This window comes from Suricata suricatta, chromosome 13 (genome assembly GCF_006229205.1).
Source record: "Suricata suricatta isolate VVHF042 chromosome 13, meerkat_22Aug2017_6uvM2_HiC, whole genome shotgun sequence".
Lineage (NCBI taxonomy): Eukaryota > Metazoa > Chordata > Mammalia > Carnivora > Herpestidae > Suricata > Suricata suricatta.
Window position 1 is genome coordinate 73,829,698 of NC_043712.1, and position 16,897 is coordinate 73,846,594.

General features: G+C 43.7%; 1 protein-coding gene across 3 annotated transcripts in view; it reads right to left on the reverse strand.

The window, feature by feature from the left end:
* Positions 1-16,897, reverse strand: part of PCSK5 (proprotein convertase subtilisin/kexin type 5) — a 461,176-nt gene that overhangs the window by 313,279 nt on the left and 131,000 nt on the right. For all 3 annotated transcript variants that reach the window (XM_029920456.1, XM_029920455.1, XM_029920454.1), the window contains exons 4-5: positions 16,338-16,481; positions 12,013-12,089 (exon numbers count right to left, since the gene is read on the reverse strand). In XM_029920456.1, the coding sequence (XP_029776316.1) occupies positions 12,013-12,089; positions 16,338-16,481 (221 nt within the window). The remainder of the gene's footprint in view (positions 1-12,012; positions 12,090-16,337; positions 16,482-16,897) is intronic.

A 16,897-nucleotide genomic window follows, 5' to 3' on the forward strand; every position in this document is an offset into this window, starting at 1 on the left:
GAATTCTCATCAGATCACCTAGCACGAACGGTGGAAACTGGTGCCAAGACCAGGGGCGGTTGCTGGAGGCAGATGTGTGCCTCCTTCTCTGGCGACAGCAGGCTGGTGCCTATGGGAAGACTCAGGTGTCCGATGTGAAAAAAATAAAGGGATCTGTGACAACCTCACACACGTGGAGCTGCAGGGTGGGGTGAAACGAGTGTGTATTTGGTAATCAGGACAGGCGTGGGAGGGGCTGTGACCAACCCGGAAGAAGGAAAGCCAACCAAGAGCAAAAAGGTCGCAGGAAATCTTTAGCAGTCAGCTCATCTCAGCCCAGGGTGTCACCACAAGGTATTTTATCTGCAATTCATGCAAATCCAACCGCATTTACTAGCATATGTAAATTATATGCAGATGGTGTGGGGATATCTAAAAATAGAAAGAGGTAAACTTTTCCTCACAAAGGTCAGTCTTTTTTAAAATTCATGAGACCAGCAGCTTGTGATGAGAACATGCTGCGGAGAAAGTGGGGATTCAGGGGAATTGGCTGGAAAATCTCCAGCAGTCAACTGTTCTTCACAACTCCTTCGAGCTGTTTTAAGTGCAGAAGAATTCTCCATGATTCCCCAAAGCAGGACCCATCCACAAGACCCCGCACCCTTCCCAGGGTAGGAGAAGGCTTCTAATGTCCTTCTGAGTCCTTCCCTCCTACTCCAGAGACTCCGGCACAGCCCATGTTTCCAGAGCACTCTTAAAAGCTGTCATCTTAGCGCAAAAACATCAGGCAGATGCCTGCTACTTATGTGATTCCAACCTCAAGGAGTCCGTATCTCCATACAGAGAAACACAAAAGCAAACTACCTTCCACTCTGTGAATTAGACTCAAAACGTTACTTTATTTCTTAACTACTACCGCCTTAATAACGTTAGTAACATCCACACTTTGGACAGTTTTAGATAGTTTCCCCCAAACTTATGTATACTCTAACCACCTAGCTCTCATTCAATTTTCTTTTAAAGATGTTCGTATACACCGGAACTTTTTGAGAACAGAGACCCACGCTCCGGTCTTCCCCATGCCAAGCACTGATCGGACCATTCCCTGAAGACTTCCTTTTCTTTCTTTCCTCTCCTCTCCTCTCCCCCTGTTCGCTCCCCTCCCATTCTTCTCCCTCCCTTTTTCTCTTTTTTTCTCTCCCTCTCTCCTTCCCTCCCTCCCTCCTCTTTCTCTCCCTCTCCCTTTCTTTCCTTCCTTCCTCTTCTCTAACAATAAAGCTCCCCTAGTCATGTTTCTACCCTTGGGTCTCTTCAAGTGACAGTAGCTAAGTCTCTTGTTATGACAAACTCTGAATAAATCGGCCCTAGGCTCATTTGGGTGGCCTTCACGTATTCCCACGGAACAAGGCAGACCGCACGATCTTTGTTACTTGTTCAAAATGACACGTACACAAGGTGCCTGTGGCCTTTATGGACCAATCCCCTCTCCGAGGAGACACAGGGCTCTGAGTGCCAGCACCTGGTACAGCCCAGCTACCGACTATTTACTGAACACGGTGGTACAGCGTTTTGATTATTCCAGCTCTCCCAAGGTAGTGAAGTTACCGAAGCATGTGCTCCACACAGGAATTAATTTCTCCTCTACTTGACCAGAGATTAATTTAGCTAGGCAGGGGAGGAGGGGCTGGGGGAATAACAGAGCTCGAATTCTGACTGCCGCTCGGTGGGTGACGTTAGACATTTTACCCCACCTCTCCAGACCTTCTGAATGTGGGTTGCTATGTAACAGTAAACGCGAAAGCATACAGATGCGCTCATTTCACTTCCAGTTGCTCACACCATCTTCAACTCTCCGTAAGTAGCCACCCCACAGACTTACGGAGGTTTGTGGTGAGGTCAGTCAGAGACATTGAGATATTGGTGTGAATAGGGAGGTTCCAACCAAGATGCTTCTCCAAGGCCAAAGGCACAGTGAACAACAAGGCTGGGAGTGGTACATAGGTCTCATCCAAAAGCAGGACTTTTTTTTTTTTTTTTTTAAGCTACATTACCTTGCCTTCTTTGGTGACCTATTTTATGAGAACTACGCAAATACATTCTGATATAAAAGACCTATTCTCTGCCTTTCCACCTTTTGCTGATGATTGTAATTGAACTGTACACCTACTGGGGCACCTGGGTGGCTCAGTCGGTTAAGCGGCCCAGGTCATGATCTCACAGTTCGTGGGTCCAAGCCCCGTGTCGGGCTCTGTGCTAACAGCTCAGAGCCTGGAGCCTGCTTCAGATTCTGGGTCTCCCACTCTCTCTTTGCCCCTCCCCCACTCACACTCCATCTCTGCCTCTCAAAAATAAATAAACGTTAAAAATAATAAAGAAAAAAAAAAGAAATGCACACCTCCTGCTGATGAAACACACACAATTACTTTAGTCCATCAGAACAACAGGCTTCTACTATCATTCACTGAATTACCGAAACATGAAAATCATGACATCCCTTTTACTTAAGAAAAAAAAACATTCTAACTTTAGTTCCTTAACCCAGAAGGCACCGGATTTGAAGAGGAAGACAACCAATATCTAAATGACACCTTGTCGATATTAAAATGGACAATACACCAGTTGGTAGCTTGATTATACTGTCAGTCTGTTCTTCCAAGTATCTGCATAGGGAGTGAAATAAACAAAACAAGGTGTCTTTTTCTCCCAAGGTGCCTTTTTTTTTTCCTGTTTTTTTATTTATTCTTGAGAGACAGCATGAGCAGGGTTGGGTCAGAGAGAGAGAGACACAGAATCTGAAGCAGGCCCCAGGCTCTGAGCTAGCTGCCAGCACAGAGCCCAGCATGGGGCTCAAACCCACGAACTGTGAGATCATGACCTGAGCCAAAGCCGGACGCTTAACCAACTGAGCCACCCAGGCGCCCCTCCAAGCTGCCTTCTTCTCCAGCACCTAACAGGAGTATCCGCTGGCTGAATGTGCTTGAAAGGTCTCGAATGCCTTCTCGGTTCCCCCACTAACACCAATAACACCCCGCTCACACTGACCTCTCAAGTCACTGGCCTTCATGCTCCAAATTTTACGTTATTTCAGGATACAAAGAAATGAGAGAAAATGGAAGGATCCATGATGGAGGTTAGAGGAGATGAAGAAAGAAAGATAAATAAATCTACCTGTCTGGAAACCCTGCTCAAATGCTTAATCCATTATTTAAAAAGGATACCTATCTTTCCCTTACTGCAGTTCCATCTGCTTTAGAGGCCTCGGGAATTTGTGTTTGGTTTTTAAATAAGAAATTTAAATGGAAGCAACTATTGATTATTGATGTCAATTGTGCACTGGGTTCACATAAAGGATCCCCCAAACCTCATTTTAACCTATAGCATCAGTCATTTTATTGAAACTGTTACTGAAAGCCCCGAGAGATGATGTCCCCAAATCCTTGAGGAGAACATGCGAAACTGACAAAGAACAGAGGGGTCTGAAGACTGCATTATCATGATTATAATCCCTAGAATAATGAACACATTGTTTTATAAAAATTAATACTTATATATCAAGTGACAGGGAACTAGGGATTCTAGATTCGGTAACTATTTTCTCTATTTATTCAGTTCTCATTAAAGAATACGCAGCCACTTACACAACTCCTATGAACTGAATATTTTCTTTCTTGGAAGTTTCCGAACAGTTTTTCATTTACGCTACCAAAGTTACCAGGCTAAAACGCTAACTTGCCTATGCCAGCCAGGGTCTATCAGGAAACAGTGGATTCTTTTACACTGGGTCAGGGGAGAAAAATTTCTTCAAGGGACTTACTTAAGGAAGTGGGCAGGATTTGGGGGAAACCGATAGGGAAAAGAGCGGTGTTCTGAACTAGCGACACTGGAAAAATCCTGGAACCTTGGGAGGAAGTGGTTATTGATGCGCACAAAGGACAGCCCTTAGGAGGTCAGACTTAGGGTCACCTGATGGGCGTTACATCTTCAGGTACATAGTTAGCTCCAATGGTCCAATAAGGTGGGGGGGGGCGGTAGAGAATAAATCCTTCATTCTTCTGAACCCCAGTGATCTCCTGCCTGAGCCCTCCCTTGACCAAACCCAATGGGAACCCAGAGGGCAAGGGAGCCCATTAACACAGTCCTTATAGGTTAGCTTTCTGGGGCACACAGCAGGCAAAATAAAAAGGTATCCAGCACAAAATTCCAGTATATACAATGTTTTTTAAATAGTTATTATTCTGGCATACATTTGGCGAATCCACCTATAGGAGCCACCACGGTTGATGCTCTTCTCATTACTGTAAGACCAAACAAACATTTTATAACCCAAACGAAACTGGAAATTATCTGTTCTCTCTCTAGTCTTTGCCTTGGTAAATGTGAGCCCGTCAACAACAGGAAGGGTTTCATAAAAGAAGTAAATTCACAGGCTCTGCGAAAACTCATAGGGGGGTATCCGGCTTGGATGAGAGAGGTGAGGGACGAAGGCAAGGGCAAGTCCCAGGAGAGGAAGGGGGAGGACGGATGGCGCAGGTGCCGACGATGGAAGGCTGTGCAGTTGCACACAGCCCCCCAGGTCTTGCGGGCAGATAGATACAGTGAAGGAGAGGACACACAGGGCAGAGCGGGCTTCATAGGGAGGAGTCTGGGACAAAGCATCTTGCAGTTTTAGCAAAATGTCAAGACATTAAAGGGTGTTCTTATTTTGCTTTAGAAATAGCACCTGGGCAGCGGGATTGGGGTAAGACTGGAGACAGAGAAGCCATTTAGGGGGTTTTACAAGGATGCAGGTGAGAGAAGGGACAGTAGAGCGGACGTGTGGACGGAGTCCGGGGGTGTGTCCTGGCTGAGCTGTCAAACAGGAGGACTAAGACGCCAAGGAATGCAGGGCTGGTGACCAAGGGCCAGTGAGGGAAGAGAGAGGGATGGCTGGCTTCACGGCCGGGAAGGGCTTTTTCCTGCTGCATTTCAACTTTGCGGGAGGCCCCGGACCCCGGCCACTTCCCAGAATCTAGAAGATGGTTGAAAATGTTACTTATCTCAATGTATTGCAATGCGAACCCAACATGACAGAAGCAGATTTTCTAAAATGCTTGTTGTATGTTCTTTCATGGACATAGAATCTATACCTGCCTATGAAAAGTATATTTTTCACAACTTTCTGTTCTATATACATTAAGAACATGTACAATCATAGCACGTACAATTGTAGTCAATGCCACATAAATTCATTTGATAACCACTGTTTACGAAATTCCTACGTAGTACATTATAGTCCTGTTTAAATAGGATTAGAGGAAAATTGAAAATATTTGGAAAAACAAATTGGCCTCGGATACTGGCCCTACTTTTCTTCAGTAGGTTTATTTCTGACCTATTTAGCTATACAATAATTTTATCTGAGCTTCTTTGGCTAAATCCGGGTATAAAGAAATAAGGCTTCTATGGAAGAAGGTCTATCCAGGTCCTCTGGCTATTTTTTAATTGGATTAGTTGGGGGATATTTTGGTGTTGAGTTGTACAAGTTCTTTATAACAAAGGCGTACTCACCCTTACTGTCATTTGCAGAAAACCTCTCCCATTAAGGAGGCTTTCTGTTTTGTTGATGGTTTACTTTGTTCAGCAAAAGCTCTTTATTTTGGTATAGGCAGGCCCAATAGTTTCACTTTGCTTTTGTTTCCCTTGCCTGAGGAGACATATCTAGAATAATGCTGCTATGGCCGATGACAAAGAAATTATGCTCTATTTTTGTTTAGGAGTTTTATGGTTTCAGGTCTCACATTTAGGTCCATTTGGAGTTTGTCCTTGTGTGTGGTGTAAGAAAGTGGCCAGTTCCATTCTTCTGCATGTAGCTGTCCAGTTTTCCCAGCACCATTTGTGGAAAAGAATGTCATTTTCCCACTGTGTATTCTTGCCTCCTTTATCATATATTAATTGACCATAAAAGTGTGGGTTTATTTCTGGGATCTCTATTCTTTCTCCTCCATTGATCTATGTGTCTATTTTTGTACCATACTATACTATTTTGATGACTATAGCTTTGTAGGATATCATGAAATCTGGGATTATGATACCTCTAGCTTTGTTTTTTTTTTTTTTCCCTCTCTTCCCAAGATTGCTTTGGCTATTTGGAGTTTTCTTGTGGTTCCATAAAAATTTTAGGATTTTTTCTAGATCTGTGAAAAATGTTGCTATTTTGATAGGGATTGTATTAAATCTGTAGATTTCTTTGAGAAGACAAATGTATGGCCAAAAGTCATGTGAAAAGATGCTCACCATCACTCATCATTGGTGAAATACAAATTAAAACCACAATGAAATATCACTTCACATGTGTCAGAATGGCGAAAATCAAAACGACAAGAAATAACAAGTATTGATGAAGATATAGAAAAAAAGGAACCCTTGTACACTACTGATGGAAATACAAACTGGTGTAGCCACTGTGGAACACAGTACAGAGATTCCTCAAAAAATTAAAACAGAATTCCCCAATGATCTAGCAATTACACTACTGGGTATTTGCCCAAAGACAATGAAAACACTAATTCAGAAAGATACATGCTTCTCTATGTTTATTAAACTTATTTACAATAGCTAAGATATGAGAGTGACCCACGTGTCCAGTGACAGACGAATGGATAAAGAGGGCATCTCACACACACACACACACACACACACACACACAGTGGAATATTATTCATCCATACACAAGAATGAAATCTTACTACTTGCAACAACATGGATGGACCTAGAGGGTATTATGTTAAGTGGCCAGAGAGAAAAAGACAAATACCATAGGAGTTCGATCATGTGGAATTTAAGAAACAAATGAACAAAGAAAAAAAAGAGAGAGCAAAAAAACCCCAGACTCCTAAATACAGAGTACAAATGTGATTATCAAAGGGGGGGAGGTGGGTGGGGTGAGGGGTGAAATAGATGAAGGAAATTAAGAACACACCCCTACTGATGAGCACTGAAAAATGTACAGAATTGTTGCATCATTATATTGAACACTGAAACGAATATAACACTGCATGTTAATTATACTTGAATAAAAAATTAAAATAAATAAATAAGGCTTCTGTTAAGGATAAGGTCAAAAATGTAAAGAGTTTTTTTTTTCTGCCAGAATGGAGTTAAAATGTTTTCTGTATTGTTAGAAAACACTGACTCACGGGCTCTGCTCTGGAGTCCTCTCTGTCGACGGCAGTCCTCCTCTGTGGGAATGAGCAAGAGAAGGCCACACACAACTTTGTTTCTACAACATGGTGGCATTTATAAAACCGGAAATGACATGTGAAAGGACACTGAAGAACCAGACAAAATGTGCTTCCATCCACTCTTACATCTTCCCAAAAACAGAGGTAAGAAAGAAAAATGAAAAATTCATTCTTTTTTGACAAATGAGTCTTTAACCGACGGAGTGGTTCATTTTGAAAAGGAATTCGATTCGGGGCCCACGTATCACCCATTCAAGACATAATGTGCGCTCTCCCCTCCCACTAAATATCTTGTGATGACTTTTAAACGGAGGGAACACTTAACAAGAGGCAAACTGGGGAAGGGAAGCTCTAACTCAGACATCAATAATTCATCTATCAGAAATAGGAGTAGTGGTTTGAAATGCCAGGAGACGCTCATCTGCAGGGAGGCATCTTCTATTTTAAGCCTAGAACAGTGCAGTCACTGGTATTCAGCAGCTAAAACAAGTGGAGGCAGAGTTGAGCGGGAGGACACCTTTTATGGTCTCCTCTAGTAAGGGTGTTTCTCTTGCACCTGTTACAGGGGATGTGAAAAAGCGACAAAGAAGGAATCTTTATAACTTTTGTACTTCAGGGGTGACTTCCGTCACCACAGAGCTTCAGCACTAGAAACGTAATCGCGTCAGTCTAAGAGAGATGACTGGCAGGAGTTTTGAGGGTGCACTCGTTTGGAGAACTAAAGTCCATCAGGCATTAGAACCCCTTAAGTCCTTTACCAATTAAATCCATTAGTGACCTGCCCCAATCATTTCATCCGCATATCCCCCAAGCATTTAGCACAGAGCCATTCACCAAGTGGGGTGACCTGTGGACTGACTGAACAATTGCAGATAAGTACAAAATAATTCCAGCTATGTACTGGGCAGATCAAACAAAGAGGAGGCACTTGCATTTCACAGGCCTCAACCGCTGCTTTCCGGTGATGATTAGAAACTCTTCCCCTTCACTATCTTACATCACACTCAAAGATTCATGCTCTGCTGAAGATGATGGGTAAATGGAACTGAAGAAAAGCAGACTTACTGGAGACTGAATGAGTCACAGCCCTCAGCACCTAAAGCAACAGAGAAACCTACCGAAACTTCTAACCTTGAAAATAAACAAAGACTCCCAAGTGTTACGTTAAATTAGAAATGTTCATATGCACATATTTGTTGAGGCGATTGTGATTTTTAACTCATTATTTATCAAGAACCACATATAGAAGTAGAACACACAATTGTAGTAACAGCTATAATTATCTAATACCTACCTAATATGTAGTCAGTTGTATGCTTGTATTTTACTGCTATTCTTTATTTTGTTTTAAACTTCTTTTTAAGATTTATTTTTGAGAGACAGAGAGAGACAGATCATGAGCAGGGGAGGGGCAGAGAGAGAGACACATACACAGAACCTGAAGCAGGCTCCAGGCTCTGAGCTGTCAGCACGGGGCTCGAATCCACGAACCGTGGAATCATGACCTGAGCTGAAATCAGACACTCAACTGACTGAGCCATCCAGACGCCCCTACTGCTATTCTTTAGAAGTATTATTATAGTCTAAGAGATTTAAAAAAAAAAAAAAAAGCACTAAAGCTCAGAGTAGTTAGGGCCAAAGATTATGAAGCTAATTAAAGACGAACCAAGGCTAACCGTCAACTCTTCTGAACTACAAACTCACTGCTAATTTCCTGATGCCATGTGACATCTATTCAAACAGAATTATCCAGCTACAGATCCATGCTTAAAGACAGAGCCATCAATCACATCTCTAATTATGGTCTAATGAGCAGAAAGGGTATTTTAACACCAAATGCCTGACTACACATTTGTGTTTGGCCAGAAAGCAAATCAGGTGGCGCGTTGAGAGAAGGTAAGGGGACATATGATGCCCCAGGTCACTCTCCTAAAACAAAGGGAGAGCATACTGGTGTTTTGCCCTCTGTCAATGCCCTATTTTACTACCGAGACTGCGAATGTAAGCACACGTCGAGAATAATGCCGTGTGCTCCAATAACTAAGCCCACACTGCACTCAGTGAACCATGTACGATACTTAGAATGGGTCACAACAGGACACGCTAAAACATGCCAGAGTGATCAGGGCCACAGCTCTGCTTCTTGAGAAAAAGGTCTTGCGGAGAGCCAAGTTTGAAAGGAAGTCTCACAAAGGATACGGTGTTCAAAAGGCAGCCTGTAAACAGCCACCAAAGCCAACACTCAAAGAAGCATCTGTGTTAACCGCAGACTGTGTGTGGTCAGCGATGTCACTCCCATGTCAGACACACCCTCCGAGAACAGTCGCCGCCACCACTGAGAGTTTCATTGCAGCAAACCGCCATGCAAATGAGATGGTCTAGGGCACAAAACATTTTTGGCTCTACCTACAGACCCTCTCATCCCTCAACACCCTGCACAAAAATACTTCGGGTGTTAACATGGTCTAGTCTTTCCTCTATCTTTACTGTTTCTCTTTGCTCCATACAAATGTTGACAGAATAAATTAAGCCAACAGATACAGTATGGTCTCATTCTACTACATGCTTGTCTTGAAAACATAAATTTCTTCCAATAATGCCACCAATGTTAGAGAACAATATAAGAATACTGTGAAATTTGCATGTGCTGGTGCACAATTCTGTCCTAGAAACTCCATGTGAATGTAGCAAATGCGCCTAGCTCTTGGGACTACACCGTGTCCGCAGAGATGCGTACCCCGGATCACCATCGGACACGCTTGTCCACACCTGTCGCTGCTACACCCTCTTTGAGTTCAAGTACCTCACCTTCTGCTTCACAGTAGTTGGCAAGGTGCCATACTTCCAAAGGCCAGCCTGGGGATGGGATGTTCAATGTCCCCCTCTCCTCCCAACTGATGAATTCTCCTCTCTATTCTTTGTTCTTTTTCAGAATTTTAATTTTTTTCCCCTTTTTTTCTCTTACACGCAGAGCGGCAGGCACGTGAGGAGTAGATGAAATGTGCACACACTTCCGCAAACATAAGGTGTTTTTCAAGACAAAGTGGCACTTTTATTATAGTTTTACATATTTTGTAACCACTTAACATGGGCCACCCACTGAAACTGGGCCACTGTTTTTAATGGGTCACTACTACTGTTTGTGTGTGTCACTGATGATGTTTTTTGAGTGCTGAGCTCCAATTTCATGGTTTTATTACTTGGTGGTTTTAGATTTTTGCAAGTGTTTTAAGGAATATGTATGTCCAATTATAAGAGAATGGACTACATATAGAAATTTATCAGTGGTGACCTTTTAGTACTGAAGCTTCAAGATTCTTTATCAGTGTCACAAGCTAGTTTGTAAATTAGGCTAAATACATTAGCATGCTTTGTCTCAAATTATAATCCTTTGTGTAAAATTCACTATAACTTTAAACGGTGTGATCTGAACAGTAATGACTAGGACTGAAAGAAACTTTCTAGTTTTAGGTCTATTTATTTTTGAGACAGAGAAAGAGTACGAGTTGGGGAGGGGCAGAGAGAGAGAGACACAGAATCTGAAACAGGCTCCAGGCTCCGAGCTATCAGCATGGAACCTGATGCGGGGCTCAAACCCATAAACCGTAAGATCATGACCGGAGCTGAAGTCAGACACTCAACTGACTGAGCCACCCATGCATCCCTCTTCCCCCTTTTTTTTTTGAGAAGGTTCTGAAAAATTCTATCTAAATCATGATATATATTAATGCTTTCCCTCTTGATTCTAAATTGTAATATTTACTGAATTATTAGCAAACAGCATATTCTTCACAGTAACTTTTTGGGGCTTCTTTGTAAGTGGTAAAAAGAGAAAAAAGAAAAAAAAGAAAAAACCCATGTACCGTCACAATTATCTAGGTCAGACTGTTTATCTCAACTTATTGACTTACTTAATCAAATAATACTCACTGAGAAATTTTTCCCTGAAGAGAAAACACAGTCTGGAAATAGCACAAAATAAATGGACAACACTTCTCTTTGCTACTTCTGAGATCCTAAATTAAAACATGTAAGTAAAAATTGCAATGATAGTATTTAAATCACAGCATTATCCTGGAGGAGCTTTGCAGTAAAAGGAGAAAAAGCTAATGTGATCTAGAGATTAGAAATATCTACTAATCCTTTAAAGAATCTAGGTCATCTTAAGCAAGAAAAACCATTTCCATTTACTTTTTGAAGAATGCTCAGATATCCCAAGGTATCGAATGGATGTGCTTTCTCATTTGCGCTCACAAAAACTACTGTACTAACCGGAGAGTATGAAAGTGGTTAAATGGGTTTCTATGGCTCCTGAATTGAGGATAAGAAGGGTAATGGGTTCTGCATATGGTGAACCTGATAGGTATATTTCAGGTATATTACACTGCAGAAGAAAAAAGAAGCAAATAAAGCCCCTGGCAGAGACCTCAAGTATAGCAGTCAGTGAAATTTGTTGCATTGAACAGCATCAAGTCACTCTTTGGGGTACATTTCGTTCTGCCTCTCCCTTGAATCCCCCAAACCGGTCACAGGCCAATTACTTCCTGAGGGGCACTATTCCCTGGCTGTGCCCTCGAGATATGCAAACACTGAGCCACGCCCCAGGGTTTTTTCCACAACCACTCTTAGGGTACAGGCTACCCCTTTACATGACCCAGAAGCTGCAGCGCAAAGACACTTGTTCACCTCGAAGCAAACTGGAGGCTCATTTGTTACCAAGGATTTCCGAGAAAACACTCCCCCCCCTCCGCTAAGAGTAGAAAGCAAAATTCTTTGGCAGCCCCGTGCCCACCACCCGTCCCCCGGGCCTTACTTGTTCTCATTGCTCGCATCGTAACGAGGCATTGGGTCCAGATCGTTCCCGTTCACGTCACAACTCGCCAGGGCATCCTGCAGCCACAGAGGAGAGAACACAAGGAGGAGACACACGTTTAGTAATTAGCCATGAACCTGAAGGCTCATGCATTCCTACACACATTTCTGTAAGCAAGTAATTAGATTAAATAATACATTCACGGTTCACTGGTGTCAGGATGCCTTGTTCAGTAATAATCAGTGCTGGATTCTCCTCCTTAAGACTGAGAAATACTCTCCACAGACCAACGGAGAACAGGGACCATTCTTACCGATACGCTTTTTCCTCATATCTAGAATGAACCCCTCACTCAATTCCTGTGAAGAAGTCTACACTGACCGCCTTTTCAATCAACTATTCTTACACTTTCTAAAAGCAAAGTGATTTATTTTCCATGGGTTCTCGCTATTCCTAACTTCATTTCTTGAATGAGTAAACTTCTTAAGATTCAAAGATTTTGGAAGACAACTCACAAATAACTGGCAAGCCAATTAAAAATCAGTATTAGAAATTTATTCTATTAGGCATCATGGTACCTCTGTTAGGCAGGATTTGCCTGGTTTCAGATGTGTTGTATCTACTATAAAAGAATCTGTACTTCAGACTTTTTAGTAATACCCAATCACCTTTTACCCCAACCAAAATAAAACAAAGTTTTATTATATGTCAAGGCTGTAAAATGAGGCAAAGTCACTCTGAAATTAAAGTTGGATCTGTTTGCTTTTTTTTTTTAGGTTTCTTTCTTTCTTTTTGAGAGAGTGAGTGAGTGAGTGAGTGAGGGAGCAGGGGAGGGGCAGAGAGAGGGAGAGAGAAACCCAAGCTCTGGCAGCACAGAGCTCAACATGGGGCTTGAACTCACAAACCATGAGATAATGACCTGAGCAGAAACTTAGAGCAGGACGTTCAACTGACTGAGCCACCTAGGTGCCCCTGTTTGCGCTTATTTTAGAGAAAGAGACTGAGCGCAAGTTGAGGGTGGGAGGGAGGGAGGGGGACAGAGAGAGAGAGAGAGAGAGAGAGAATCCTAAGCAGGCTCTGCACTAAGTGCAGATCAAGCCAATGTAGGGCTTGATCCCACGACCCTGGGATTATGACTTGAGCTGAAATCAAGAGTTGGACACTCAACCAACCGATGTCCCTAGCTCTGTTTGCTTTTAAAAGCAATTGTAAAAAATCTCCAACTTCCTAAATTTCTTTCTTTTAAATTTCTATATTTCCAAAAAGAAATTACTGGCTTAGGTCATCACTTAAATTTATATCTCTGTAGATAGCACGAATTTAGAATGCTTTTAATTTTCTGATGCTTTAGGGTAAGGTCTACAGTATTAGGGAAAGTAAATGTTATCTTTGTTTTCTAGCTTTAATCAGAGGCTCTTGTTTCTGAAAATAACTTGTAGCACATCGAGTCTGATGTTTGGAGATACTAAGCAAAATACCCATGACAGAAAAAGGTGGTAGGGAAGTCCCTGCTTCTCATGCAAAGGTGGTCCGGTGGCCCCTCACAGCGGTCACGAGACCATGAACAGTGTGCATCTAGTTTAAGTTCCTAGTTTTACTTGTAAGGAAACTGAGGCCTAAGACAGGCTAAGTAACGTGGCCAAAAGCGTGACACAAACCAGCCTGTGGAACCAAGATTGGAACCCAGGCCCATCTGCCCCCCACCCCCACCCTGGAGCCCCCCGTCCAATGTGCTTTGTCTCCACACCTCAGCAGCTCCAACATCAAAACAAACTGGGGAGACACCAGTACTGCTAATCATACATATACATTCTGGAGAATTCTTTCCAGGAGGAAAAAAAAAGAAAAAAGCAAAGAATGCAATCGCAATTTGAGAAAAGCTATCTGTGTTTAAACAAATACATTCCTGGGCGGAGGGGAGCAGATATCCTACAAGAAGCACACTGTGTGTGAGAAGCAAGATCTCTCTTCTGGGAGAGAGGTACCCACATTTCTGTTCCTTGGAGGACCTGGGCTCATTCACTGTGGCCTGCAGTCTTCCATTTCTACCCTCCCCAACGAGGAGACTGAACTGAAATTTCTTTTTAGCTCCCAAATCCTACACTGTGAAGAGACCGGGATGTGTGAGCGGGCTTGGTGGCAGGGTGAGAGCAGGCCCTCCAAAGGTTTGCTGGAGTAAGAACTAAATGAATTTGCAGTCTCTGTCTCTGTCTCTCTCTCCCCTTTTAACCTTAGGGCCAATCATCTAGTTTAGGGGAATGTGTTCCAGCGTTTCATGATAAAAAAGTAATTTGTGAAGTTTCCTGGCTGAATTTTTTGAAGCAAAAAGGGCAGTGGGTGGAATACCGTGAAGGCAGATTACAGCGGAAGGCGGCACGGGAGGTTCTGGGTGAAGGAAGGTCTCCCCGGGTCAGAAACGGGGGTGTCTGTGAGCTGGGGGTGGTCTCCGAGGTGGCCAAGCACCTTGGAGGTCTTTTATTTGCAAAGATAAAATGGAGTCTCTTTGGGAAAATTATTCACGTGTCATGACACGAGTGAGACGGAGCCGATGAGAATGAAACACGGCGACGCAGCACACGTGGTCGTTTCTGCCGAAATGGTTTCTCGGTAGGAGAGAAAGAGAGAGAGAGAGAGAGAGAGAGAGAGAGAGAGAGACCAGAGGAGAAATGGTCACAGGGGCACCAACCCACAGGGCTCCCCGGGGTGCTGAGAGACCAAGCCTTCCCATGCTGAAGGAGACAGAGATACAGGGAGATCAGACCTCAAGAAGGCACTGCATCCGTCTCTGAAGCTTGGCCTGAAGGAAAGTCAGGTCCTTTCTGAGGGGGCCCAGGACAACACCCCCAGGGCCGCTCCGTGGCTGTGAGTTATGGAGGAACCCATGGGCGAGGGAGGGGAGCCCTTGGTGCTGAGGTGCAGGGGGCAACTATGGGCAGGCCCCGCCCGGCAACTCTCTGCCAACTTAGGGTCCAGTGTGATGGGCTGGGCTGGCTCTAGTCACTCCCTTAATGACCATGAACTGGACTATAGAAGACAAGAATCTGAAGGGAAAAGGTCCTCCCAGTTCTATAGCCCAGGGTGGGTCCCCCCTGTAAGCACAGGACAAAGCTTCCCACCCCTTTCCATGACGGTTCCTCCTTTCCGGTCAACACAAGTCCTGCCAAGGGCCATGGACTTTGCCACGATTTAGAGCAGCCTGGGTTCTCAGGGACAGGAGAGGAAACTTGTAAGTGGACAGAAAATCACTGATTTTAAGAGAAACTTTTTTTCAATTATCAACATGAAATCTAATTTAGGAAGACTCAACTCGGCCAAACATTTGGAACTAAAAGGAACGGGGGACGGAGAGTGGGGGGAATGTGGGTAAAACCAATTGAAGTTTACAAGCCACACACATATCAGAGTTCTTGGGTGGAAATAGTTGTCAACAGAAAGAGGTCTGGGGGAAAGTCAGAAGACATGGGTGCGAGTGGCATCCACCCGGAGCTTCTGCTGAGCCTGGATAAGAAATCGGGGTTGTATCTGCAGATACCGGTGCAGGCCCTCTATAACAAAAAAATTATTTCAGAGAGAGCACTAAGGTGTTAGGTAACACAAATTGGAAGCAGTGAATGGCATTACTGAGAGATAAGTATGGCACTTTCAACAAAACTTAGAAAGGAGAAGCCAATGGAAGGAATGACCTTGAAGAGTAGAGGACAGAGGAGTCCTTGACACATTTCTAGGCAGTGGATGTCATGTGGTAAAGGGGACCCAGAGGCCTTAGGGGCAGAAACCGACCCCTGTGTTTGGTGGGCACTGGGTAGCAAAACCAGGATTTTCAGTGGAAGTACGGAGCCTCAGCACTTTCACTAGGTCCATGGTCTTGGACTCGTCCTACATCCTCCCAGAATCCTGGAACCACTGTTCTTTCTTAAGAAAGGGAACGGACTGCTGCCTCCTACGTCCAGTAGGAAACTGATCGTTATCGTCCTTTGAAAAGGGAAAGAAAGAAAGAGACCAGTAGAATCACTGATCAACATTCTAAGCATGCTTTTCTCCATAAAAGAAACAGAGCGTGTCGCCTGGCTGTGTGTGCGAGTCATTGAGAAGAGCGGTCATTGTCAGTGGTGAAGGTGGGTGGCGGTGGGGTTTCTGCTGCCTTATCCCGTTTTTTGGTCATCAGATTGGAACATCAAAGGCACTTGCAAGTTGAAAGCGTGTCTTTTATTAGATGGAGTCCCTGTACGGAGCATCCTGTCTCTGTTGGCTGCGTTTCTGATGATCCTGACTCGAATCCCCTTGCTGCCCAGGGGGCAGGTGCTCCCACCCCAGCACACACTCACATAATTCTGCATCAGGTCCGGATGGGTCCTCTCAATGCCATCATCCAGGATGGTCACCACGATGTTCTTTCCCGTGTAGCCTCTCTTCCAGGCTCCTTCGATATTCATGTCTGACTGGCAGGGATGTGTGTTGTCACTGCAGTGCTATGGAAGGAAGAGAGAGAATCAGACGGTGCAGATTACTAATAATCAGAGGGTCGAACAATTACCTACTTGTCAAGCTCATGCACTGAGTTAACGGAAATCTGGCAATTCCCTGCAAAGCAGACGCACGATGTCTAGCACAGTAAACAGGAGAAAGTAGGAATCGTAGATGTGGGGAAGGCAAGTGTAATAGAAATCTCTTCCGCCAGCTCTGCCCTGTCCAAATACCATAGATCCTTTGGGAAAAGCAGAATAAAAGAAAGTATCCCCCAACAGCAGAATAACGGATGTATCATTTGATTGTTAGCATGAATCGATGGCACAGAAAACGGCATTGTGACATTTCATTTATAAACTCAAACTCAGTCACGGAGGAACATATACTTTATAATTTCTTCCCCAGGCACCTGGAAGCC